This window comes from Rhincodon typus, chromosome 10 (assembly GCF_021869965.1).
Source record: "Rhincodon typus isolate 14 chromosome 10, sRhiTyp1.1, whole genome shotgun sequence".
Lineage (NCBI taxonomy): Eukaryota > Metazoa > Chordata > Chondrichthyes > Orectolobiformes > Rhincodontidae > Rhincodon > Rhincodon typus.
In genome coordinates, this window is record NC_063341.1 from 32854677 (window position 1) to 32880266 (window position 25590).

Genomic DNA, 25590 nt, shown 5'->3' on the forward strand with positions numbered 1-25590 from the left:
GGAAAAGAGTGCCCAAGCATCATCTGTTGTTGCTGGGACCAGGGGTAATATTTTTAATCAATACCTGCTCATATGTAGGTTTATTGAAAACTAAGCACTAAACGAATCGTACTTTACATCAAAGGCATGGAGAGAACAAAAACCACTATAAATGCAATAGATTCTGGCTAGTAATTTGTTTTTCAGTTTAGGTCTATGACATGCTTTAGTACTTCTTATTGCATTAGAAGTGCTCACCAGTCCTTGTTCAAAAGGCAGTAGCCTCTGTTAAAGCATAATCCCACAATTCTCATAAGGAGAGCATTCAGGGTCCAGCAGACTCGGGATACTTTTGCTAAATGACATTAGTGGAATATCACTGCAAAGCCTGGTTTGATTCTTATCCAAATATTCAGACATACATAGCATTTTCCAGCAGGATCACTTGGAATGAAGAAAACTCAACTGCTATTCTCACCTACTCAACCGTCTAGGAATAAGCAAATTAACAGAAAACGAAAAAGGAACTAAGGTCTTCACCCCAAACTGCTCAGTGGTGTGTAAATACATAGACATTATACATGGACAAAGCACCAAACACTGGATTCTTAGAAAGGAAGTGTTGCTAATGAGTGAATTCTGAATAAAAGACAGAAGTGCAGCGCTTAGTCAAATGTTAAGGCAAGATCGACACTTCAGGTATGTTTACTGTTCACCAAAGTCAGTTGGGTCCACTTTTGATTAGAGCTAATTGCTACATTCACTTTCCTTATGTATTTAGTCAATATAGATATAATCAATATTGACATTTCCATTAATTTTACAATATGTTCTGGACACCTTCAACAAAAAATAGTGCTGTGATAGCGGAGCTAAAATGGTAGCCACTACAAAAGTCTTGTCCATTTTTTGCTCTGATTATTTACATACTTAACGCTAACTACTATACTTAATTAGGGATTAAGATTAAATTTACCGGTATTCTTATACATTACCTTTGGCATAAGCTAACCCTGTGTGATTCTCCCTTTGATACTGGAAAGGTCCCTACAGGAATAAAAATATAAGGAAGCCTTTTTGTAATGTGTAGACACTTACTCCACACATGTGCAGTAGCTCCATGACTCCCAAAACTACTCTGTCATTTAAACAACTTAAATTCAGCAAGAATAGGAACTGTGACTACATTGACCTGCTATTAATGGAGCGTGACCCAAAGCACATATAAAAAATACTCAGACTTTCACACTTTGTTTTTTAAATTGCCTAGTCATCAAAAATTAATCTTAAGAAGGAGGCATTTTTGGCATCGATGCAACAGCTATTTCCATTTCAAAGTCTAGGCATCAAAGAGTTATTGGTATTACAGGCATCCGTCATCAGTACATCATGCCCCTGGCTTCACTAGCTTCAATAACAAAGGAAAAATATATTTTTACAAAAGGTCACTTTCCAGAATGGAGTAATAAATATTTCAGTGCTTTACTTCCCTTACATAATTCTTTCAAATCAAAACTAGAGAGGCGCTAAAAAGAGGAAACCATTGCAAATTGCTGACATGCAAACACAAAATATTGTGCATAAAATGACCGAACTGGAATATTTCATGGCCTCAACTGAGCAACAAGTCCGCTTCCTAGGAACACAAACTTTGGAATTATTTATTTCTTCAGTTCCAGCTCTTCACTACCATCAAACACCTCTTCCTGGAGATTCATTGTGTGAAGACATCAAGTCAAATAATCAGTTAATGTAATATTTAAGCTCTCACATGGAACATGGTCAATTGGAAGAGTTCCTGAAAGGCTGCCTTTACCTGTTACACCACATTAGACTGTCAGCAGCTTTGTTTTAAAATAAAAAAGTTTACTTCAAAATAAAATTGGATAATCACCTGAAGAGAAAGACAATTGTAGTACTATAGAAGTGAAAGTTATTTCAAAGCCCTGGCATGGACAAAACAAAAAGAATGTTTGCAATAGGGGATACCATTCTGTTTGTAAGCTTATAGAAGCTTACAGCATTGGTAGCCGCCATTCAGGAAAGCATGTCTGTGCTGGTTCTTACCATTTGAAAAGATAAAGTAAAAACCTTTTCTTTAAAAAATAGTCTGCAACTTCTAAATTAGCCCCAGGATTCTTGCTGACACTATGTCAGGTTGAATGTTGAGTACAGTAATGAGACACAAGAATGTGAGAAGAAATACAAGAGGGAAGTCAGTGATACAAGGTCAGTCAATATCGTCTACATACTACCATGATACAGGTCATATTACAGAGACCTGCCAGTGAAACACACTGGTCATTATCCGCTTTTGGATTGAACAATCTTTGTTATCCATTTATAGACTGTTATCAGTAATATAAATACAATTATCACTTGTTTGAAAATAATTTTTAAAATCTTTCATGCCTATCCTGAAGTGATTGATTGTGCAAGCACAGGTTTCCTCTTATAGTAACAATTTGGGAGCCATTGAATAGCAGATATCAGACAATGTTTGTTTTTAAATTCATTTACGGGATTAGGATGTCACTGGCCAGGCAGTATTTATTGCCCATTCCTAATTGCCCAGCGGGCAGTTCAGAGTCAACCCCATTGCTGTGGGCCTGGAGTCACATGTAGGCCAGACCAGGTAAGGATGGCAGTTTCCTTCCCTAAAGGACATTAGTGAACCAGGTGAGTTTTCCTGACAATCGACAACGGATTCATTGTCATCATTAGATTCTTAATTCCAGATATTTTATTGAATTTAGATTCGACCATCTGCCGTGGCAGGATTTGAACCTGGGTCCCCAGAACATTAGACTTCAAAAGATCTGCATTTTCTACAGCACACATACACATCCTAAAGCCAAAAGCATGTATTTTAGCATCTTAAATTCTTATAGTGTGTAATAACAATATGATTGCTCCTTTAAAAAATATTTACAGTGTGAGATATGTTACGTTAATATTGTCAACGAGCAGCTGGAATTTCAGCACAGTGGTAACAATAGATATTATAATAGTGGTGTGGGAGGATCTGTTAAGATTCTCCAATGGTTTACAGGGCAAATACATCTAGTTTTGGGGCACCCCACACCATTCCAGATTTAAATCTCAGCTCATACTGATTTAGCCGAATACGTTTAGAGCAACAGAAGGCAGCAAATGAATAAAGATTGATGCAAAGAATAAAATCAGAACTGAGTTTATGTTTACATGAACTACATGTTCTGGAATGTGCATGTGCAATCACGAGCAGTGGGTCACAGAAACTAATAAGTATTTTCTTGATCCCAGAATATAATGCAACTTGGGAAAGAATGATGTGTTTTGTGGATTTTAAGCCCAGTAACAAGTTCATTTCACATGAACTTCTCCCCCCATTTCTATTAAAATGTAGAAGCTTAGATTGTCTAATGCACAACAAAAATTCGATAATAGGTTAGAAACACTCCAAATGTTGGAACATAAAATCTTTTTTGTGAAGCTTTTCTCTGTCCAAGAACAGAACAGAAAACTTTTTGTGGTCAAGCGCCAGATTAGTGAGCGTTCTCCTCAAGGCCTGGAGTACTTGCCAATCTAACATTCTGTCACTCCGCCATGTCTGTCACCCCTGACAACTAATCCACTTCAATAGCTGTGTTATTGCTGGAGAGCTGCCAAATGTTGTTGAAGTAGAGTATTTATTTCATCCTGATTGTGTGAATAAGCTTCATTTCACCCACAGGGGATATGATTGCTATTGGTAGTTTTTGCTCTTATCAATTACCTTCCAATTCTATCAAAACTCATGCAAAATAAACTCTTGATCCAACTGCCTGCTCAAATATTTTGCAAAGTCTTTCAGTACAACTTAGTCAGATACAAGGCTCAATCTTCCTCCCACCCTTATGATTAGCCATAAAAAGCTCTCTTGTAACTCATTCAAATGAGCATTATTTAGGTAAAGCCTTGGCAATTGGTGTTGGCTAGCTATTTACTGTAGCGTGGATTTTCTTGCGTGATGTCAAAAATTCACAGCACTCTAGCAGGAATCACTGCATTGGAAATAGGAGTGTGTTTTTCAGTATCTGTTTTTCCATCAGCATACACCGGGATTGTCCTACTCTATGTGGCTCCATGTCATGCCAGACAGTTGCAGGGCACACATACACACAAGATGGATTGGGACCTACTTTCAGCCATTTGAGAGACTCCCCAATAGCAACACTTTTGTTATGCCGGGTGAAGATTATACTCTGACAAATTGGACACTTGGACTCCCACAGAATAGTACTCCAGGATCTAACGCTTAGATGCTACAAAGTCAAATGAAAGGGAAAACATTCAAAATGGGATACCAGGTTACAGTAGAGTTACTGCCCCTAATGGATCAGTGAATAAAAATGTAGGCATCAGATAAAAAGAAAAGTCAAAATAAAAAGCAATAATAATTTCCAGGTTATCCTGGGTTATTCTTGGCTAGTGGAAAATATGCTTATTATATGCACACACAAATCAGGCCAGTGTCAAGAGTTTTAGTCTGCATCCGAGTAAACACAAGACTTCTTCTCAATTCCCCATTCCTACGTTGGAGAGCCATAAAAACCAAGAAAAACCTAGGTTTGAAAAACTTAGTCTGAGCTGACTTAATAGCTCAGCTATGGAGTGCTACAATTACAGTGTAAGCAAGTTTTATCACCCCCAGTCATCTCCCCATCTCACGGCATCAACTACTAGTGGTAAAAGGTTTTAATAGTTCTGTAATATCTCAACCAAGAGACCATGTTTCAAACAAAGAGCCTTGAAAATAGGTATGACAGGCTACTTGACATCAGGCTCAAATGCAAACAAATCACTAGAAAGTGATCAGGAGCCAGAACCCAATCTGCTTCTGCAGTACTCCTTCTCCTGCAAAACAGGACTGTTGAAGCCAATTGTAGTATAAATGTCTCTGGTCAAGTTCAAGTTCGATGATGAAAGGTCATTGACCTGAATCATTGACTGTTTTTCTGTCCACAGACATTGCTGAACTAGCTGAATATTCCTGACATTGTATGGTTTTTAAATCAACCTCCACAGTATTTTACTTTTAAAGATGTATTTATTTTTCTGTACCTTCAGAACCCATACAGCGCTTCTCCAGTGCTTTTGACCTATCAACTTTACAGAGAGTAACCCTGGGTCAAGCCACAGAGTAAAAAAGTGGAATAAAATTCCCCATTTCCTAAAAAAACCTATTTCTGCATTATTCTGGATCACAAGATGAGCTCACAACCACATATTAACAACATCACTGATAGCTTATTCCCACCTCCAGAATACACCACTCCCCATTGCTACTCTAGCTTTTTCAGCTGCTGAAATCCTCAAGCATGCTTTTCTTAGACTTTTCCATGCTAACACTATCCTGCCCAGCTTCCCATGCTACCTGTGTCCTAACCTGCACTAAATGCCGTTTGCCCATCAACCTTGTACCCGTTGACCTACAGTGGCTTCCATTTAATGAAAAAGTGCTCCAATATTACAATTTCTCATCCTCTAATTCAATTTTCTACATGGCCTCACCTCTGCCTATTTCTACAATCTCTAGTTCTCCAATCCTCTGAGTTCTTTGCTGTCCTCTAATTCTGATCTCTTTACATTTGATTATAAATTCGTACATCTTTGATGGCTATGCTTTTAGCTGTCAAGACTCCAAGATGTGGAATTCCCTCCCTTAATCTTTCCACCCTGCTCTTTTTCTTCAATACACTACTTAACCAAGCATTTATATCATCTGCTCCAATGTAGCTTGCTTTTTTTCCAGGAATAAAAATACATACGTATATTCATAGTACTCTATGAAGCACTTTCAAACTTTTAAATCACTATGTGCTATACAAATAAAAATTGTTGTTATAACTATCCCTTCCCCGCCCATAATAAAATGAACCAACTTTCCTAAAACAAATGTCTCTCTTCCCTCATACCAAAACTTACTAATCTCATTGCCGATTTGAAATTCGATCTCAAACTGCAGAACAACCAGCAGAAACTGAAACCAGGAACTCATCTCCAAGGTTTGGTGTGGAACATGGATTGCAAACACAATATCATTGGCTCCAATCTGTTGCTGCATAGCTTCAGAAAACTTCTGGATTTTCTTTTCGCACTGGTTGGGACCCCATGGCATGAACCACTTCGATTTCTGATGATGCTTCCTTACATCCACACATTTTGTTGCAAGGTATGAAACTCCTGTAGTTGGACTTGGAGCTGAAAGACATGGAACAGAAACACGTTACAAATGCTGCAATTTTAAATGGATTAGCTTCCCTCTGTCAAATGATCTCAACAGCTGGATTCTGCCCCATAGCTAGTTGCAGACTCTAGTAACTTCTGCCTGACTGACTTAGGTGGCTCCTCTTTAAGTACTGAATGAAGACTAGATATCAAGCTATTTGATTTGCTATTACCATTCAATTTTCAGTCAACTCCCACTTCACTGGGAGTGATAAAAACTTCACCGGCTATCAAAGAAATACAGTTTCCCCAACTTATCTCCCACTTCTCTCTACCGTCAAAAGCAGAAAGATTGTTCAGATGAATTGTAGATTATAATTGCAGCTCCAAATAACGGCCAACTGACTAGAAATCAAACCTCCCAATCTATATTTCTGAATTTAACTGCCTAGAAATTGCAAATTTTAAACCGAAACACTAAATTACAAAGTTCTGAATATGGTTGATTTATGATACTTTAAATTGGAAACAGTTGAAAAATAAAAATCACAGAAACAATGAAACTCCAAGTCAAATAGCTTTTCAGCAATTCCATCACATTCTGCCCTTACTTGACATACAGGGACTTAAAGAAAGCAGAATTACAGAATCGCTACAGCGCATGTAATCATTCAGCCCATGTCTGTAGCAGCTCTCCCTCTAAATGAGCACTTCATCAAGTGCCATTCTACCGCATTCTCCCCTTTCTAGCATGCAGAGTAATACGTGTACAAACGCTTATGGTTTTCATTTGCAAGAATGATTTAGGCATAGGTGTTTATTTGCTCACCGAGCCGGTTGTTCCGTGGTGTGCAGACGTTTCGTTACCATTCCAGGCAACATCATCAGTGCGACCTCTAATCAAAGCGTTGGTGTTCTGCTCTGTTCCGAATTTATACAATCCCCTGGTGTGATGGGTCTTGTCACTTCTGGTTCTGTTTTTTAGCAGCAGTCTATATACGGGGTCTATTTCTATGTGTTTGTTATTGGAATCCTGTGTTGAGAACCAGGCCTCCAGAAATTCCCTTGCATGTCTGTTGTTCACTTGTCCCAGTCAAACTGATGGCCCTCACTGTCTGTGTATATTGAGACAATTTTGGTCATGTCTTTTTACTACCAGCCGGTGTTTGTGTATTCTAATGATCAGTGTCCTCCCCGTTTGTCCAATATAATATTTATTGCACTTGCTACGTGGGATTCTGTGTATCATGTTAGTCCTGTTTACTGTCGGTATGGCGTCATTAGTCTTTGATAGCATTTGACGCGGTGTTTATGTAGGTTTGTGTGTAATCATGATCTTATGCGGTCTATGGAGTCGGGTTGTCATTTCTGATATATTCTTGATGTAGGGTAGCACTGCTAGTGTCTTTTGTTGTACTGTGTCTCGATACACACAGACAATGAGGGCCATCAGTTCTAATGAGACAAAGTGACTATACTGGGACATCCAGGGATGTTCAACAATTTGAAAAAGCTGGAGCAGGGTTAAGCTGATGGAGGGTTGCCCGTCTGAAATGCTTACTTGTCTTTTAGCAACATAAAAATTACCCCAACGCACATCATGTAGTATTAACAAAATATGTTACTTAATGAGAAGGTATGACAGCAAACAATTTGGTTTGCTATACTTTTATTAAAATCTCCTTTTAAAAACAGAAAGAGAAATTTCAGAAAGGAATTCCAGATTTAGGGACATTGCAGCGAAGGCATGGCAATCAATAGTGAAGCTTTGATCTAGCATCTTTTCCCACCCTCACCTTTTACATTGAAATCTTTCTCTGTAACTACATGCAGTAATACTTTCCAATGTGTCAAATAACAGGGACAACAATCCTTCAACATTCACATCCATCCTCCCTGAACAGAAACATGCATGACGTGCATTGGGGTAATTTTTGTCACAGGAAACAAACAGAAATTGCTGGAAAAGCTCAGCAGGTCTGGCAGCATCTGTGAAGGAAAAACGGAGTTAACATTTTGGGTCCGGTGACCCTTCCTCAGAACAGTAATTTTTAAATTCAGAACGGCAAGGGGTAATTTTTGTGTTGCTAAAAGCCAAGTAAGCACTTTAGATGGGCAACCCTCACCACCTGAACACTGCTCCAGCTTTTTCAAATTGTTCAACATCCCTAGAACCAATAGAGTGGCAATTTCCAAATTGCAATAAAGTTGTCAGACCATAAAGAGGCTCTCTCATTAGAGAGAGATGACTGGCGGTGGATTAACCAGAGGGTCACCATACCTCAAGCAAGGGGAAGGTTAAGGGGATAACAAGGTGTAGAGCTGGATGAACACAGCAGGCCAAGCAGCATCAGAGGAGCAGGAAAGTTGACATTTCGGGCCTGAGTTCTTGGACTCAGCCAGTGTCAGAATTGAACCCACACTGTTGACGTCACTCTGCATTACAATTCAGCCATCTAGCTAACCAACCTGTGCGGGGAACAGAGTAGAGCAGTGGGAGTAATACTTTTAATTCAGAATTCCAGTCACAGCATTGTTCCCTTTAAAAATGAGATAAGTATTTGAAATGAAAAGAACAGAAAGAGACAAACAAAAAAAAAATGGGATTAATGATGATTCCAGTCAAGGGCTGCACGGACACAGACACGATGGGTCATATGGTCCCCATCTGCGCTGGAATTTCCATAATGTGAACTCTGGATTTATGCCTTTCTTTTTAGATGGGAACACAATGAAGTAGTACAAAAGTGTATGTGGGGAGATGCTGTGGAAGTTTATTGCACAAAATGTTACTGAAGCAATTTCATAGTTTATATCACATTAAAAAAAATAGGAGAAATAAAGAACTTTTCAAACTGGCTTGCAAGGTATTCAACCTGAAGCAAACTCTACTCAATTAACATCTGAATATGGTCGTGGGCCCGACACAGGCTATTGACAAAGTCTCACACAGGATTGATACTCTTCATTTCCTCCTGCAATGAGTGAAGAGGACATTTCCTGAACAGACAATAGTTGCCCTAAGGGAATCAGCTAACCTGCAAATGGATTTAATAGCAAGGCTAAAAACATCCTCAGTCATTCACACACTCAGCAATAATGACATGGAAACAGTACAACGACTGACTGCACTGCAGGCAGAAGCAGACAAAGGCGATTATTGGGTAAGCTAAATGAAATTGCATTTATATGACACCTTTGAGAAGTGCCTTGCCTTCCTCTCCTATGAATTGCCTTCTGAAACCTCTCCACTCCATTCCTCTTTAGAACTTTTCTGAGGAGTTTTTGTTTATTTACTGTAAAGGCAATTTAGGCTGTTCAAACCACAAGTCAGGTGTCTGTTTTATGACTGCATTTAAAAGTAATGAGAGATAGTAGGAACTGCAGATGCTGGAGAATGAGATAACAAGGTGTAGAGCTGGATGAACACAGCAGGCCAAGCAGCATCACAGGAGCAGGAAAGTTGACGTTTCGGGCCTAGAAGAAGGCGTTTAGTCTGCTTGCCTTTATTGGACATCGCATTGAGTATAGGAATTGCAGCTATGCAGGACATTGGTTAGGCCGCTTTTGGAATGCTGCGTGCAATTCTGGTCTCCCCGCTATAGGAAGGATGTTGTGAAACATGAAAGGGTTCAGAAAAGATTTACAAGGATGTTGCCAGGGTTAGAGGGTTTGAGCTAAAGGGAGAGGTGGAATAGGTTGGGGCTGTTTTCCCTGGAGTGTCAAAGGCTGAGGGGTGACCTTACAGAGGTTAATAAAATCATGAGGGTCATGAATAGGGTAAATAGACAAGATCTTTTCCCTGGGGTGCGGGAATCTAAACCTAGAGGGCATAGGTTTAAGGTGAGAGGGGAAAGATTTAAAAGGGACCTAATGGGCAACTTTTTTTATGCAGAAGGTGGTGCGCATATGGAATGAGCTGCCAGAAGAAGTGGTGGAGGCTGGTACAATTTCAACATTTAGAAGGCACCTGGATGGGTATATGAATAGGAAGGCTTTAGAGGGATATGGAAAGTTAAAAATCCCCTACCATTATGACCTTATTATTCTCATGGATAACTGAGATCTCCTTACAAATCTGTTTCTCAGTTTGCTGCTGATTATTGGGGAGGGGGTCTATAGTACAATCCCAATAAGGTGATCATCCCTTTCTTACTGCTCAGTTCCACCCAAATAACTTCCTTGGACATAATCCCAGGAATATTTTCCCTAAGTACAGCTGTAATGTTATCCATAGTCAAAAATGCCACTCTCCTCTTGTCCCCTTTCTATCCTTCCTATAGCATCTATATCTATAGCATCTGCCAGTCCTGTCCATCTCTGAGCTACGTCTCTGTATTGCTAGGATATCCCAGTCCCATGTTCCAAACCATGTCTTGAATGTACCTGCCTTACCTGTTAGGCCTCTTACATTGAAATAAATTCAGTTTAATTTATCAGTCCTACCTCATTCTCTGCTTTGTTCCTGCCTGCCTGACTGTTTGACTTGCTCGTTTTCCCAACTGTACAAGTTTCAGACTGATCTCTTTCCTCCTAATCAGCCTGGGTGCAAACCCCCCACCCGCTTTAAGCAGCAAAGGCAAAAGTCAAAGTGAAGGGTATAAAATAAGGGAGGAAAATTATTGTTACACAGTTTTAATTAAAAAGTATAAAAATATGTTTTTAGAAAATAATATTTAACCCAGAAGATTTTAAATTTGTAATAGGCCTCTTGTAAAGTTCTCAATGCATCAAATCAAATTCCTATGATCACTGACACCATTAACCAGCATACAGTCATTTGTACTTTTATGCAATAACTTGCTTGCGGATCTGCAATACTGCTGTTAAATGGTGTTATATTAATGCGAGTAAATGAGTAAAGAACTCAAGGCACATTGACAAGGTTTGACACTAAACTACAACAAATGTTAGGTAATCAAATGTTTGGTCAAAGAAGTAGGTTTTAAAAAAGTAGGAGAAAGAAGTATGGAGGCTGGGGGAATTCCAGAGCTCAGGATTTATTATGTTTAGGGAACAGCTGTCAATGGTGAACTGTGGGCTGGAGATCACAGGGCTGGGGTGGGGCCAATAAAAGGGTTAAAGAAATATCAAAGTTCTAGTAAATACATGAGACAGACGAGAGAGAGAGAGAGACGAGAGAGAGAGACGAGAGAGACAGACGAGAGAGAGAGAGAGAGAGAGAGAGAGACTGTTCATACATAAGTTCCACCCCCGTGACTCAAACTACAGTGGTATCAGATGTTAAAATGTTTGAAATTTGTATTAGTATATTTAAATTAGTATATTTAATTCAGTACATTACATTCTCACATCCACGACTGCAATGACAAACACTGCCAATGAACAGTTTGCATTAGCTCAAAGAATTATGTAACCGTAATTGACATTTTCTTCACAATCATCTTCTTGACTCCTTTCCGAATGCTGAAACTTGAAATATGGTTACGAGAAATATTAAGTTTTAAAAAGAAAACTTTTGGGAATTAGACTGCATCTTCAAACATAGGCTTTAAAGAAGTATTCTCTAACCATTCCATCCCCATAGCAATATATGAACATTCATTAAAACACCAGTGCATCAACAGAAATAACCTCCTTACATCTCACCCTCAGCATGTCAATGTTTGATCAAAGCCTTCCTTCCTATAACTGTTTTAGCTTTAACACAAACTGACTTTCTACAAAGTTAACCACACAACTCTGTGGACATAACCGTGGAACAAATGAGACCATGATTTTGTTTCATTTCACTAACTTATTGCAGGAAAGAAATAGGCATGATAATTTAGTATTCATTAAGAATACTTCAGCAGTAACAGTGCCATGTGCTCCTCATACATTTTGGAAGAAGCTATAAAAATATGACGGACTGTAGCTTCTACAGTGAAAGACATCATTCTGCTGGGTTGCCACTATTGGGTGAATAGTATTTTGATCTCCCATGTGCTATGCCACAACTTTGTTCTGTTGAAATGCTACATTTCAAAACTTGTGAAATTAAATGTTTAACGGCTTTTGAAAGAAGCCGATAGATCCAGTGGCTAAATGGAGAATCCAGAATGACACTGTCAGATCAATCAGGATGTGCTAGTATTATGGCCTCTACAATTGATTGGCCTACAGTACCTTGTCCAAACAACCGTGCTACCGACGAGAGGCTGGACAGCTATTCAATGATGCTGCATATGATCTACCAAAAGTCATTGGATAGGGCGGAATGTTTACTTTTCGTGTAAATAATGTTATGACTCAGTCCTCTACAAGGAGAATTTTAAAATGGGACCAGAGAATTAAGCACTCAGACCGTTGACAAGCTCAATCAGAGAACCACCTTCACTGTTAAATACAATGGATGGAGGAGGACAAACGCCTATTTTTCAAACAAAGTGAAAATGGGAAAAAACAACTAGGACTGCAAAATGAAATACCCACAAAATTTGGTAATTTCTGCAACAGCAAACTGCAAGCCTGATCTTTTACTCATGTAAAGGTGCCAGCCAACAGGCCAATCAGTATCCAAACTATTGTAGACAACAGGAGGCTGGAAGAACACAGCAAGCCAGGCAGCATCTGGAGGAAAGGAGAAATCAACGTTTTGGGTATCACCCATTGTTCACTTTTTATGATGTCTATGCACATATTTCTGGCAAGTGTATATAGATGGATTCAGCAATGTGAACGAACATGGGATTACAGATCTGTACAGCTCAGGGGACAATAAACAGTTGGGAGTGATCTACATAACCATCAACAATATTAAATAGATGATAATAGACTGTTTTAAGCAAAAAAAAAAGTGAAAATCCAAACCTTATCTCAACTACAAAACATCAAGGGGCATTAAACAAAAAGTGCAAGACAGGGGACCTGGAAACAGTCAACACCACCCAAAAGAGAAAGAAAGGATAAACTTGTGCTCCTGAATCAGCACGAAAGTGGGGACAGTAGCTTCATTGAGAGAGGAGTGCACCTGAGTATGAAGGGCAGCGGCGGTGGGCAATTAAGAACCAGCAGCACAGAGCCCCTTCAATCTGTTTCACCCTGTCAGAGACATGGAGTCAGAATCACACAGTGCAGAAAGAGACGTTTTGGTCTAACCAGAACATGCCGACCATAACCCCAAGCTAAGCTAGTCCCACGTGCCTGCTCCTGGCCCATATCCCTCCAAATCTTTCCTATTCATGTACTTATCCAAATGTCTTTAAAATGTTGCAATTGTATGAAAGCGTTATAGAGTCAAAGTTATACAGCACAGAAACAGCTTCAGTTCAACTCGTCTTTTGTACTCCCCTACACTGGGTAAAAGACCTTGGCTAATCACCCAATCCTTGCCCCTCATGATTTTATAAACCCATACAAGATCACCCCTCAGCTTCTGACTATCCAGGGGAAAAAAGCCCCAGCCTATTCAGCCTCTCCCTATAGCTCAAACACTCCCATCCCAGCAACATCCTTGTAAAACTTTTCTGAATCCTTTCAAGTATCTCTCTTATAGCAGGGAGACCAGAACTGAATGCTGTATTCCAAAAGTGGCCTAAACAATGTCCTGTACAGCCACAACATGACCTCCCAACTCCTATACTCAATGCACTGACTAATAAGGGCAAGCATATCAAACCTTCATTACCCTATCTACCGGTGACCCCACTTTCAAGGAACTATGCACCTGCACCCCAAGGGCTCTTTGTTCAGCAACATTCTCCAGGACCCAACCATTAAGAGTATAAGTCCTACCTGGATTTACCTTACATCACAGGCAAACAGGTATTTCTTTCCTGTCTTTAATTGGTCAAGTGGCTTACACCAGAGATATTATTATAGCTGAACAGTACAATTAAGAAATTCTCTTGTTAAATATTTAAAAGTATATATTAAAAAGGCTAGGTTTAAAAAGTAGAACCATAAAGGGTAATAATATTAGAAGTACTACCTTAGCCATATGCAAATTGGCATAGGGTAAACAGAGAGGTAAATGTGTGTCTCAAAAAGATTGGTTTGGAGAAATGGATTCCGATTTATGGGACAGTGGTACCATTATGGGGGAAAGGTCAGGTGTTACATTGAGATGGGTTTCATTTTAACCATGCTGGGAGCAGTATGTAATCATAGAATCCCTAGTGTGGAAACAGGCCCTTTGGCCCAACAAGTCCACACCGACCCATTCCCCTGTAATCCACCTAATCTCCACATTCCTGAACATGATGGGCAATTTAGCATGTCCAATCCACCTAGCCTGCAAATCTCTAGGCTGTGTGGAAACCAGAGCACCTGGAGAAAACCCGTGCAGACACGGGTTGTAGATTTGGCTTGAAATTAATTAATGGGGTGGCGGGGGGGAAAGAGTGTTCAGATAAAGAAAAGTTGTCAAAATTCAACAGAAACAAGAGAGCAAGTGTAAAGGAAATGAGGAGGCAAATAATAAGCAAAGTATGACAGGGAGGCATAGAAAAAAAAACATACACACAAATTACAATCAGTAAGTAACCCTGAAAAAAGTCAAAGCGTAAAGCTATTTACAAATGCTGCATGCATTTAGGTTAGGTAGATGAGTTGTTGGCACAAATAGAAATCTAGAAATAGAAATAGTTATGTCAGGAACACAGTTGCAAGATGACCAAGACAGGAAACTCAATATTCAAGGTTATTCAACATTCTGGAAGAATAGAAAAAAATTGAAAAAGAGGTTGGTAGTTTTGTTAACAAAAGAAGGTATCAGCGCGTTGATGAGTAGTGATATAAATGTAATAGATCATGATATAGAATCAATTTTAGTGGAAATAAGGAATATCAAGGGAAGGAAGTCATGGATGGGAGTTGTCCAGAGGCCCCTGAAGAGCTACCTTACTGTAGGACAAAGGATAAATCGGGAAATCATGGAGGTGTTTAAGGGCATGATAATTGTCATTGTTGAACTGTTCCAGAGATCATTGGATTCAGGGAAAACTCCAGCAGATTGGAAAATCACTAATATAGTGCCATTCTTCAAGAAGGAAATTATAGGCCAGTTAGCCTACCATGTCTTTATTAATGAAGAAATAGCAGAACATTTGGAAACGCTTAAAATGCAATCAGAGTCAACATGGTTGTGTGCAAGGGAAATCATGTTCAACAAATTTGCTAAGAGTCATTTGAGGACATAACAAGCAGAGTTAATGCAGGGTAATGGGTAGACGCAGTGCATTTGGATTTCCAGAAAGCATTCATTAAAAGGTGACACATAAAAAGTTATTGTACAAGACAGCAGGTCGCATATTTGGGGGCAATGTACTCGCATGGATTGAGGATTGGTTAGCGCACATAAGACACAGTTAGCAGAAATGGGTCATTTTCAGTTTGGACAGATGTAACTAGCAGAGTGCCACAAGAATCAGTCCGAGAACATCAATTATTTGGTACTATACTAATAATTTACAGGAGGAGACAGAGTGTAATGAATCCAAAGAAAGTGTGGGCAGGCATATTGTGATGAGGACATAAGTAATGAACAAGGAAATATAGACAGATTGAGTGGGGAAAAACAACTTGGCAGATGGAGTTTAATGTAGGAAGGTGTGAGGTCCTGCACTTTGGTATGACGATTCAAAACGTATGATTTTTTTTAAAAAAAGGAGACTCAAAAAAAAACATGCAACACAGAGGGATCTGGTTGCTCTTGTGCAAGAAACAAAATTAGCATGCAAGTGCACCAAGTAATTACAATGGCAAATGGAACTTCGGCCTTTATTTCAAGGGTTGGAGCTTAAAAGTAGTAAACTTTTGTTCCAACTTTACAGGGTGTTGACGAGGGCTAGTGAAACTGCACATGGAGCATTGCGTACAGTTCGGTTCCTGTATTTAAGAAAGGACATGTTGGCATTGCAGACAGCTCACAAGAGATTCACAAGGCTGATTCCTAAGATGAAGGGGCTGACTTATCAAGGAGGGTTAAATAATTTAGATTTTTATTCACTGGAGTTTAGAAAGATGCGGGGATGATATTATTAAAATATACAAAATTCTGTGGGGTCTCAATAGGACAGGTGTTGAGAAGACTCTCTTTTAAAACTGAGATGCAAAGGAATTTCTTATTGCACAGAGGGTAGTGAATATCTGAAGTTGTAGCCTCCACAACTCTCTGGGGTAGAGATCACTGGAAGTATTCCAGGAAGAGGTAAGTAGATTCTTGAAATATTGAGAAGTTCAGGACAGTGCAGATCAACCATGATATTAGAGAAAGCAGGGCAGGCTTAAGGGGCCAAGTGGCCTATTCCAGCTCCTATCTTATGCTCATATGGCTATGAAACTATCATAATAAAACTATGGACCAACCACAATGCTGAACAAAAGTGCTTAGTTAAAAGGACAGAGAGCTACATCAATAGGACAAAGCTACAATCAATATGTAGCAGGGTTACTAATGTGAAAGGAATTTATTACAGAAAATAAAGTCAATGACTGAATAGGCAAAAAAATGTTAACTGAATTCATTTTATGAAGCTTTATCATCAAGATCCAAACAAAGCATGAAAAGTGTGTACTAGTGCAGCTCCTCTATTGAAAGAGGCACATTTATGTGTTGTATTCAAAATGTCTAAGAATGTTAATTGCTCATTTTCTTTTGCAAACTTTAAAAAAGATGAAGATTCGTACTTTTCGGAAAAACCTCATTTTATAGGGTGCGAGCACTCACATGGCCAGCATTTATTCCCCACTCCAAGTGAAATTTCAGAAACGGACTGAGGAGCCCTCTTGAACTACATGTGGTGAAGGCACTCCCACACAAGCACTGGTAGAAGAAGAATGAAGATTTTGAGCCAATTATGATGGAATGATAAATATCATCTGTTTGAAAATATATTAAATTGAGGACTATGAGAGGCATTCCCGTCTGTTCTCCTTGTTCTTCAAGCAATAACGTGTGAACATACACGGTTCTGTCAAAAAAACCTGGATTAGTTGCTGCAGTGCATGCTGTAGATGATACTCATTGCAGACTCATGTTGTGGTGGAGGGAGTGAATGCGACTGTTGGTGGATGGGGTATTAAATCACACAGGTGCTTTGTTCTGGATGGGTTGAGATTCCAGTGTTGTTGTTGCTGTACTTGTCCAAGCAAGCATAGGGTATTCCACCACATTCTTGCCCTGTGCACAAAATGTAGGAAGGCAGGAGGAGCATTATCACTCCAGAAATCCTCGCTTTTGCACTGTTTCTGTTGCCACTATTTACATAGCTGATTCATGTCAGTTTCCGGTCAATGGTAACCGATTGGATAGTTGAAAATTCAGTGACGGTAATGCCATTATACATCGATGAGTGACGGGTGGATTTACTCTTGGAGATCATCATTGCATGGAACTTGTGTGGCACAAATGTCACTTGCCAAGCCTGAACGTCATCTAGGTCTTGCTCCATTTGGACACGGACTGCTTCAACTTCTGAGGAGTCATGAATGGTGCAGAACATCAGCTCCTGCTGAGATAACCTAAGCCTGAGGCGACTGGCTTCCAGCAACCACAATCGTACTTTGTGCTGGGAACGACTCCAGCCTAAAAAGAGTATTCCACAGACCTCAACTTTTTGTAGCACCTTAAAGCCACAATTACTTAAATACTGCCATGATGTCAAGGGCTGTCACTCTCACCACCTCCAGAATTCAGCTCTGTTGTCTATGCGGTCTGGAGCCAAATGGCTGTGGTAGACCTCAATATGAGCACTGATGAGCAGGCAACTTTTACGTCATGGCATTTTCAATGACACCACTATAACATTGTTGATAATCAAAAATGGACTGATATGATGGCAACTGGACTTGTCTTGCTTCTTGTGCACAGGACATACCTGGGCATTTCTCCACATTGACTCAGAGTCACAGATGTACAGCATGGAAACAGACCCTTCGATCCAACTCATCCATGCCGACCACATTGTTGGCTAAGTCCCAATATTGTACCTGTAATGGAACAGGTTGACTAGAGGCACAATCATTCAGGAGCCCAAGTCTTCAGTACAACTGGTAAGATGTTGTCAGTGCATATAATGTGTGCTGCAACAAGTGCACTCCACCATTTTGACTCCAATTATTGGTAGGTATGGTTCCAGAGCCATCAGCAGCCTTGCCTATATTACTCTCTTATGTCAACCCAGATAAACAAATGGCTGAAAAAAAAATTCAGAACAATTCACAGATAATCAAAACCCGATTCACACCACTGTTGTAGCTATTAGAAAACAACATATTAATTGTACATATTAGGAAATGATAAAGAAAGTGTGCAAGGGTGGGGGGAAACAAGTGTGATCAATATTAACACCTAATCATTTGTTTGTAATATGTTGATTACTGGTTTATGGTTTTAATCTTTTGATTTCCCCAATGGCTGAACTTGAAAATGACCCACATAAAAACTAGGAAGGCCCAGCTTTCATATCTATCACGTTCAAACTGCAGCTGTTAGGCAGGGCTCTGCCATGGCCCCTAACTCACTTAGTTCAAAAGTGGGGCAAAGAAAAAAGTAAGCCAGAGTTCCCTTTTTTATTCACCATCTGATGACTCCTGCTGGATATTGTACATCAAGGCAAAGAAACACAGCCCAGTCAAATAGCTGCCATTCTTCATGCGTACAGGTCAAAAAGGGTGAGATTAAAAGCCCCAAGGAAAAGCAAGAAAGCTAAAGAAAGGTTTATTTATCAACATCCACAACTTAGGAAGTTGATGGAGGAATAGTCTCTAAGTCCACCTTGTTAGATACAAAATCAATCTGAAAGTCAAGTTTATTTGGGATATAGGATTGGAATCTTAGCCTCAAAGTATAAAATGTATTTCCTTCCCAACTTATTACAATTAACTAATCAAAACCCCAAGGAATAACTAAATTACATGCAACTCTGGAAACAAAATAAATTCCACCAATATACATCCAACATGCAAAAGAGTTCTCTCTTAAATGCAGAATGAAAATAAGCCTCAACTGAAAATAATTTTTCCACAGAGCATATTTTGTAATACTTTAAAAAAAACCGATTCCTCATAACTTGTGGTCCTACAATAACAAAGAGATTTTATGGTTGAGGCCAGCCATTGCATGACAGGAACAAAATGAATCAAATTCTTCAATTCATTTGGTCAGCCAGATGGCCTCCATATGTGGAAAATCATCACCACATTAGGAATTGCCAAACCAAATTGTGAGGGAACAGACTAGTTTGTCTAATGTTTTTCCAATGTACAGATACACCCTTTTTAACTTTAGGTGAAATTCAGTTTGTGAAGGGTGAGACTGTAGGTTTTCCAGTTACAAACTCAGTCAACCAACACAGGCCAAAGCTACTTAACCATAACGGAACAGTTTAACTTGTGGCATTGTTCAGCGGGATAATATGGAGGCAAGGGGAAACTGTTTTCTGTGACAATCTATTGCTTTAGTTTTAATTACAGGGGGAAAAAGAATGAAGTAATAGCCTGAAGTACTGCAAACTGCCTGACTCAGGTTCCAATTCAAATCTGCAAGAGAAGATCAATTTGTGTTTGAACTTCCCACCTTGTGCTCTGACCAAGAAACATGTCCCCCAAAAAAAGCCCATTTGCTTCTTATTTTCCACTTCTAAGGGGGACTGCCACCGGGTGGCTCATAAACAGCCCAAAAATGCGAGCTTAACCCAAAAATCTTAGGAACTTCTCTCAATTGGTATACTAGTAGCTTAACCCTTGAGAAAATGGATATCAATTGCCAACATTCTCCAAAACATAGCATGGAAAAGAAAAGTACACAGAATATTAGGTACAAAATTGTCACTGCTTATATAGAGCTACCTGATACATCAGGTTCATCCAAAAGATACAACAAAATTCAGAAGGAAAAAGGTATTCAATAGTTTAAACAAAATTTCTCTCCTTATGAAGTGCATTTACCAGACCTGGAATCAATCTTTTTGAGCCAAATGTTCTCAGGCAAAGCAATTCCTTCTGTCTTATATCAATTCTATGTGGAACTTTCTCAGTTTGGTGTTCAATGTCAGTCAGCTCTGTTTACTGTACAATCCATCTGCATTTTCCATTATCAAATTCATTGGCTCAATTTTCTTTGGAGCCAATAAGACTGCTCAATCTACCCATACAAAAACTATTGTTGGTCTACGTACTGCAGTGGTTCAGAAAGGCAGCTTACCACCACCCTCTCAGGGGCAACTCGGGCCAGCCAGCATTGCCCAAGTTCCACAAGTGAATAAATTAAAACCTGCTCAGAGATGTAAGACTCTCGGAAACCAAGTGGAAACACAGCTGTATCTACAGGCAAGAGATTCTAAATATCACATGGTGTTAATGCAAAAAATAACCATTTGCAATAGTTGGAGAGAATATATGTTGCATTTGAGCAGAGACCTGATTTGTTTCCTGTCCAGTTCAAACTAAATATCCAAGGATACACATCCTATTGAAAGAATGGGCAGCGGGTTTGCGTCTTAATAAGAAACAAAATTAAATTGATAGCAAGAAGTGACACAGGATTGGAAGGCACAGGATCTGTGTGGATATAGTTGAGGAACCGCAAAGGGAAAAAAGACTCCGATGAGAGTTATGTATAGGCCTCTTAGCAGTAGTCAAGATATGGGGCAGAAAATAAATCAGGAAATGAAAAAGGCATGTGGGAAAGACATGATTACAATAATCTTGGGGGACTTCAATATGAAGGTGGACTGGCAAAATCAGATCGGTAATGGATTCCAAGAAAAGGAATTCATGGAATATCTACAAGATGGCTTTTGGGAGCAGCTTGTGTAGAATCCACAAGGGAACAGGCAATTCTGGATTTGATGACATACAATGAGGCAGACTTGATTAGGGAGGTCAAAGTCAAGGAACCTCTCAGGGCAGGGACCACAGAATAACAGAATTCACCCTGCAGTTTGAGAGGAAGAAGCTTGAATTAGTTGTAACAGCATTACAACTGAGTAAAAAACATAACGACAAAGATGTGAGGGAGGAGCTGATCAGAGTTAATTAGAAAGAGAGCCTAGCAAGGAAGATGGTTGAGCAGCAATGACAGGAATTTCTGGGGATAATTCAGGAGGAACAGCAGAAATTCATCCCAAAGAAGATGCTAAGGGGAGGATGAGGCAACCATGGCTGATGAGGGAAGGCAGGAACAACATAAAAGCAAATGAAAAAGTATACAATGTGGTGAAGGTTAGTAGTAAGCATTTAAAAAACCAGAGGGCAACTAAAAAGCAATTTAAAAAGGGAGAGAAGATGAAATATGAGGGTAAGCTAGCTAGTAACATAAAAGAAGATTGTAAGAGTTTTTTTAAGATATATAAAAAGGTAAGAGAGAGGCAAGAGTGGTCATCAGGCTGTTGGAAAACAAAGCTGGAGAAGTGATAATGGCGAGGAACTGAATAGGCACTTTGCAAAAGTTGTCCCAGTGGAAGACACCAGCAGCATACCAGAGCTTCAAGAGAGTTGGGGCCATCACTAAGGAAGGTCCTGGGGAAGCTAGAGTCTGAAGGTAGATAAATCATTCAGACCTGATTTATCTACACCCTAGGATTCTGAAGAAGGTAGTGGAGGAAATTGTGGAAGCATTGGTGATGATCTTTCAGAAGTCACTGGAGTCTGGCAGACTTTCACAGGATGGGAAAATGGCTGATGTAACACCCTTGATTAAGAAGGGAGGGAAACAGAAGACAGTAATTTATAGATTGGTTAGCCTGACCTTAGTCATTCATAAGATTTGAATCCATTATTAAGGATGAGATTGCGGAATACTTGGAAGTGCATGGTAAAATAGGGCTGACACAGCGCAGCTTCATCAAGGGGAGGTGATGTTTGATGAATCTGTTTGAATTCTTTGAGGAGGTAATGAGCAAGATAGACAAAGGAGACCCAGTGCACATGAAATTATTTTTGACATCCAGAAAGCCTTTGAAAAGGAGCCACACAGGAGTGAGCTAATTTAGTTAAGAGATCATGGTGTCAGGGCAAGGTACTGGCATGGATAGAGAGTTGGAGACAATAGGAGTACAGATGCTGGAAGCCAGTGTCAATAGGTGTGAGGCTGTTAAAGCACAGCAGGTCAAACAGCAGAGGAGCAGGAAAGTCGATGTTTCAATTTTTTTACAGAAGTGGATAACCTCACACTTTTACACAATGTATTCCAACTGCCATTTCCTAGTCTGCTGAAGTCTTTCTGCAGTCTCCCTGTATCTTTAACACTACCTGTCTCTCCGCCTATCTGTGTCATCTACAGTCTTAGCAACAACACGTCAACAGGACTGGGGTGGGGGAGGGGAACCCAGAAATAAAGAGACAGAGGGGCGTGGGCACTGGGAGAAGGGTAGCAGATATGGTGCAGAATGTGGTTGAAAAGCTTCAGGGCAGAGGAGAGAATTGGGGTGGGGGGTGGGTTGCAGCAGGAGAGAGACTTACTGAGCTTTCTTTGAAGGGAGAGGGCTGACTGAGTAGCAGAAGGCAGAGAGTGAGGATTAAATGGTCTTTTTCAGGAGGGCAGCTTACAACTAGTGGAATTCCACAGGGTTCAGTGTTGTGACCACAACTATTCACATTATCCATTAATGATCTGGATGAAGGAACTGAAGGCATTGTTGCGAATGTTTGTGGAAAAGTGTGAGGTTATCCACTTCTGTAAAAAATTAGAAGCGTAGACTATTTTCGAAGTGGGGAAAGGCTTTGGAAATCTGAAGCACAAAGGGACTTTGGAGACCTGGTTCAGAATTCTCTTACAGTTAACATGCAAGATCAGTTAGAAAGGCAAATGCAATGTTAGCACTCATTTCTGGAGAGCTGGCACACAAAAGCAGAGATATACTGCTGAGGCTGTATAAGGCTCTGGTCAGACCACAAATGGAAGATTGTTAGCAGTTTTGTGCTCCATATCTAAGGAAGGATATGCTGGGCTTGGAGGTGGTTCAGAGGACATTTACAAGAATGAACCCAGGGATAAAGGGCTTGTCCCATGAGGAGCAGTTGAGGTCTCAGTCTGTACTCAATGAAGTTTAGAAGGATAGGGAGAGAATCTGATTGAAACCTACAGAATACTGACAGACGGAGACAGAGTGGACTGAAGATGTTTCCACTAATAAGAGGGACTAGGACTATTAAAATGACATACAGTCTCAGTGAAGGGACCACCATTTAGAACGGAGATGTGGAGAAATTTCTTCAGCCAGAGGGTGGTGAATCTGTAGAATTCATTGCCGCAGAGGGCTGTGGAGGCCAGGTCATTGAGTATTTAAGACAAAGATAGATAGGTTCTTGATTAGTAAGATGATAAAGTGTTACAGGGAGAAGGCAGTAGAATAGGGTTGAGAAACGTATCAGCCATGATCGAATGGTGGAACAGACTCGATGGAATTGGGAGAGGGATACCACCAAACACGGACCATTCTTTTGAACATTAAGTAAGTCAGGGATTTTTGGAGGAGCGCGTTGGCCATTTTGAGAGAGTTTGGGGGAAAAGTGCGCTCCTTCCAACCTGAATCGGCCCGGTTTGCAATACCGTTCATGGGGCGGAGCCGGCCTCCGGGTTATGTCTCCGGCTCTGCTCCATCATTCTCCGGGGCAGTGCGTCCGCTCGGCCGGGCACCGCGCCGGTCACTTCCTCGCCTTAGAAATACTCCTAGGAGGCCGGCTCCGCGGCTTCCCACCACCCCCCCCCTCCCTCCCCTCCAAAACAGAGAGGCGGGGGGAATTCTCACTGCAGAATTTGTCCCGGGGGTGGCGGCTGAATCCTCAGTTAAATAAATAATTCAAAAGTGGCAGAGAGTTTAGGAAGTGAATTCCCACAGAATCCACGGGAGCCTATTTAAAAACTCTATCCGATTCTTCTAAAATTCTTCCTCTACCACATCCCAATCCCTTAAAATTCCACACAAACACCCTGGCCTCTGGTCGACCATAAAAGTGCATAATCTCGCCTCGATCGCAACTGAAGGCGGAGAGGTGGAGCTATAAAGTTCAGAAACTCGACTGGAGCGAGAACAAAAGGCAAAAAAAGTTTGTTTTAAAAAAGGGGCGTTTAAAAGTTTAGTAAAAACTCTACTTAACAGACGTAGGTAGTTATTTTAACTACACTTGTGAGCCGCGTGCTAGAAATTTGCACAGAAACTTAAAAGAGATCAGAAATCGGTGCAATTCACTCGTCCCGATTTCAGTGATTTCCCCATACAGGCGGAACAAAAAAAAATCAACTAGAACCGTACCACATAGCAACCACTCCTTAAAGAACAATTGTTTTGTTCTGTATTTTTCTCTTAAAAGCAGCCGCTCCAAGCACAAATGTAAGCAGAATGAGTAAATATTGCAATTCTCCCAAGGTTCAGTCGCCATGCTTCACTGTCCCTCTTTTCTTTAAAAAAAAACATAAGTTGATACTGAAAGTAGGCCAAAAGTTTTCTTCCACTTTACGCACAAGACTGAACCGCTACAAAGAGCCCATGCAGTTCTTCTCACCAAGTACAATGGCAGGACTAATTAGATCATAGTATGTTGCTACCGATACTGTAATAAATAGCTAACAAAAGAAAGCGACAAGTAGAAGCCACTTACCGATCAAACCTCCCACCAGAAAGGAAATTACTTGGAAAACCAGCAAAATCCCTCCAAAAATGCACAATTTCTTCGTGCTCATATTTTCTATAATTGCGCCTGCCATCGTTTATTACCCTGTTTTCACTCTTTTCGGCCCGTAACGGTAACTAATTGAATTAGAGTCAATTTAATCCAAGCGAAGATCTGGTCGCAGCCCCAGTGTCGGAAGCTGTGATTCTGCAAACGAGCTCCCGCTCTCTCACTCACACACTCCCTCTCGTCCTTCAGGCTTTTTTTTAAGGGGCGCTGTGGGAAACCGACAACACACATACAAAAAAAAACAATCACATGACTTGCCAGATTCAGTCCGTCCGACTGCTACAGTATCTCAATAACTTCATGCCAACCCTGCGATTAATAACGTTTAATTCATTGCCAATTTTAAAAAGCCAGCCCATCAACCCGCAAAGTTAAGGATGTGGTCAGCTGTGTCATACCTGTGAAGAAGGGACGCCGACGGGCAATTTAACTCCGAGATAAAGCCGGGATGATCAGCGAAGACATCGGGAAGAGGGCATCCTGCTGACACTAAGCTGCCGTGTGAGGAAATGGCACCATACCCAGAGAAATGGTGCCAGCATTTAGAATTAAAGCTGTATTTTCAGGAGGGAAAATAAATGGTCCAAACAGTGTCTTTTCTTCTTGTTTACCCTGCCTTTTAGTAGTTCCTGTGACTGTTCGGAGAAGGTAATTTAACGAATCAGATTTTTGCCACTGGAATTTTTGACCAGATAAAAGGAAGGATTTACATTTACGTAGCGCCTTTCCTAACCGGAGGAAACCTCAATGTCCTTTACTCCAAAGTGCTTTTGAAGTGTAGCCACTGTAGTA

General features: G+C 40.3%; 2 protein-coding genes and 1 long non-coding RNA gene across 4 annotated transcripts in view; 1 reads left to right on the forward strand and 2 right to left on the reverse strand.

Moving 5' to 3' along the window:
* Window positions 1-25590, reverse strand: part of LOC109936088 (Wnt ligand secretion mediator) — a 137562-nt gene that overhangs the window by 50467 nt on the left and 61505 nt on the right. The gene's annotated exons all lie outside the window — the stretch shown is intronic.
* On the reverse strand, window positions 5198-25030 carry LOC125484192 (protein wntless homolog). Of its 2 annotated transcripts, none has more exons than XM_048601889.1 (2): window positions 23645-23775; window positions 5198-6204 (listed from the first exon to the last, which is right to left on the reverse strand). In XM_048601889.1, the coding sequence occupies exons 1-2, from the start codon at window positions 23673-23675 to the stop codon at window positions 5801-5803; spliced, it is 435 nt and encodes a 144-aa protein (XP_048457846.1). In that variant the 5' UTR covers window positions 23676-23775; the 3' UTR covers window positions 5198-5800. The 2 variants fall into 2 exon arrangements, with proteins under 2 accessions (XP_048457846.1, XP_048457845.1); XM_048601888.1 differs by lacking the exon at window positions 23645-23775 and adding an exon at window positions 24718-25030 and having other exon boundaries at window positions 5211-6204.
* LOC125484194 lies at window positions 23464-25391 on the forward strand. The gene is made up of 2 exons (XR_007263035.1): window positions 23464-23570; window positions 24988-25391. It is a non-coding gene; the product is annotated as an uncharacterized LOC125484194 (long non-coding RNA).

What these genes read in the sequence shown, in the direction of transcription:
- LOC125484192 (XM_048601888.1), bottom strand. Translation starts at nt 24,823, where the DNA reads ATGGCAGGCGCAATTATAGAAAATATGAGCACGAAGAAATTGTGCATT. An exon ending in TCTGGTGGGAGGTTTGATCG is followed by an intron (nt 6,205 to 24,717) that starts GTAAGTGGCTTC and finishes CATGTCTTTCAG; the next exon opens with CTCCAAGTCCAACTACAGGA.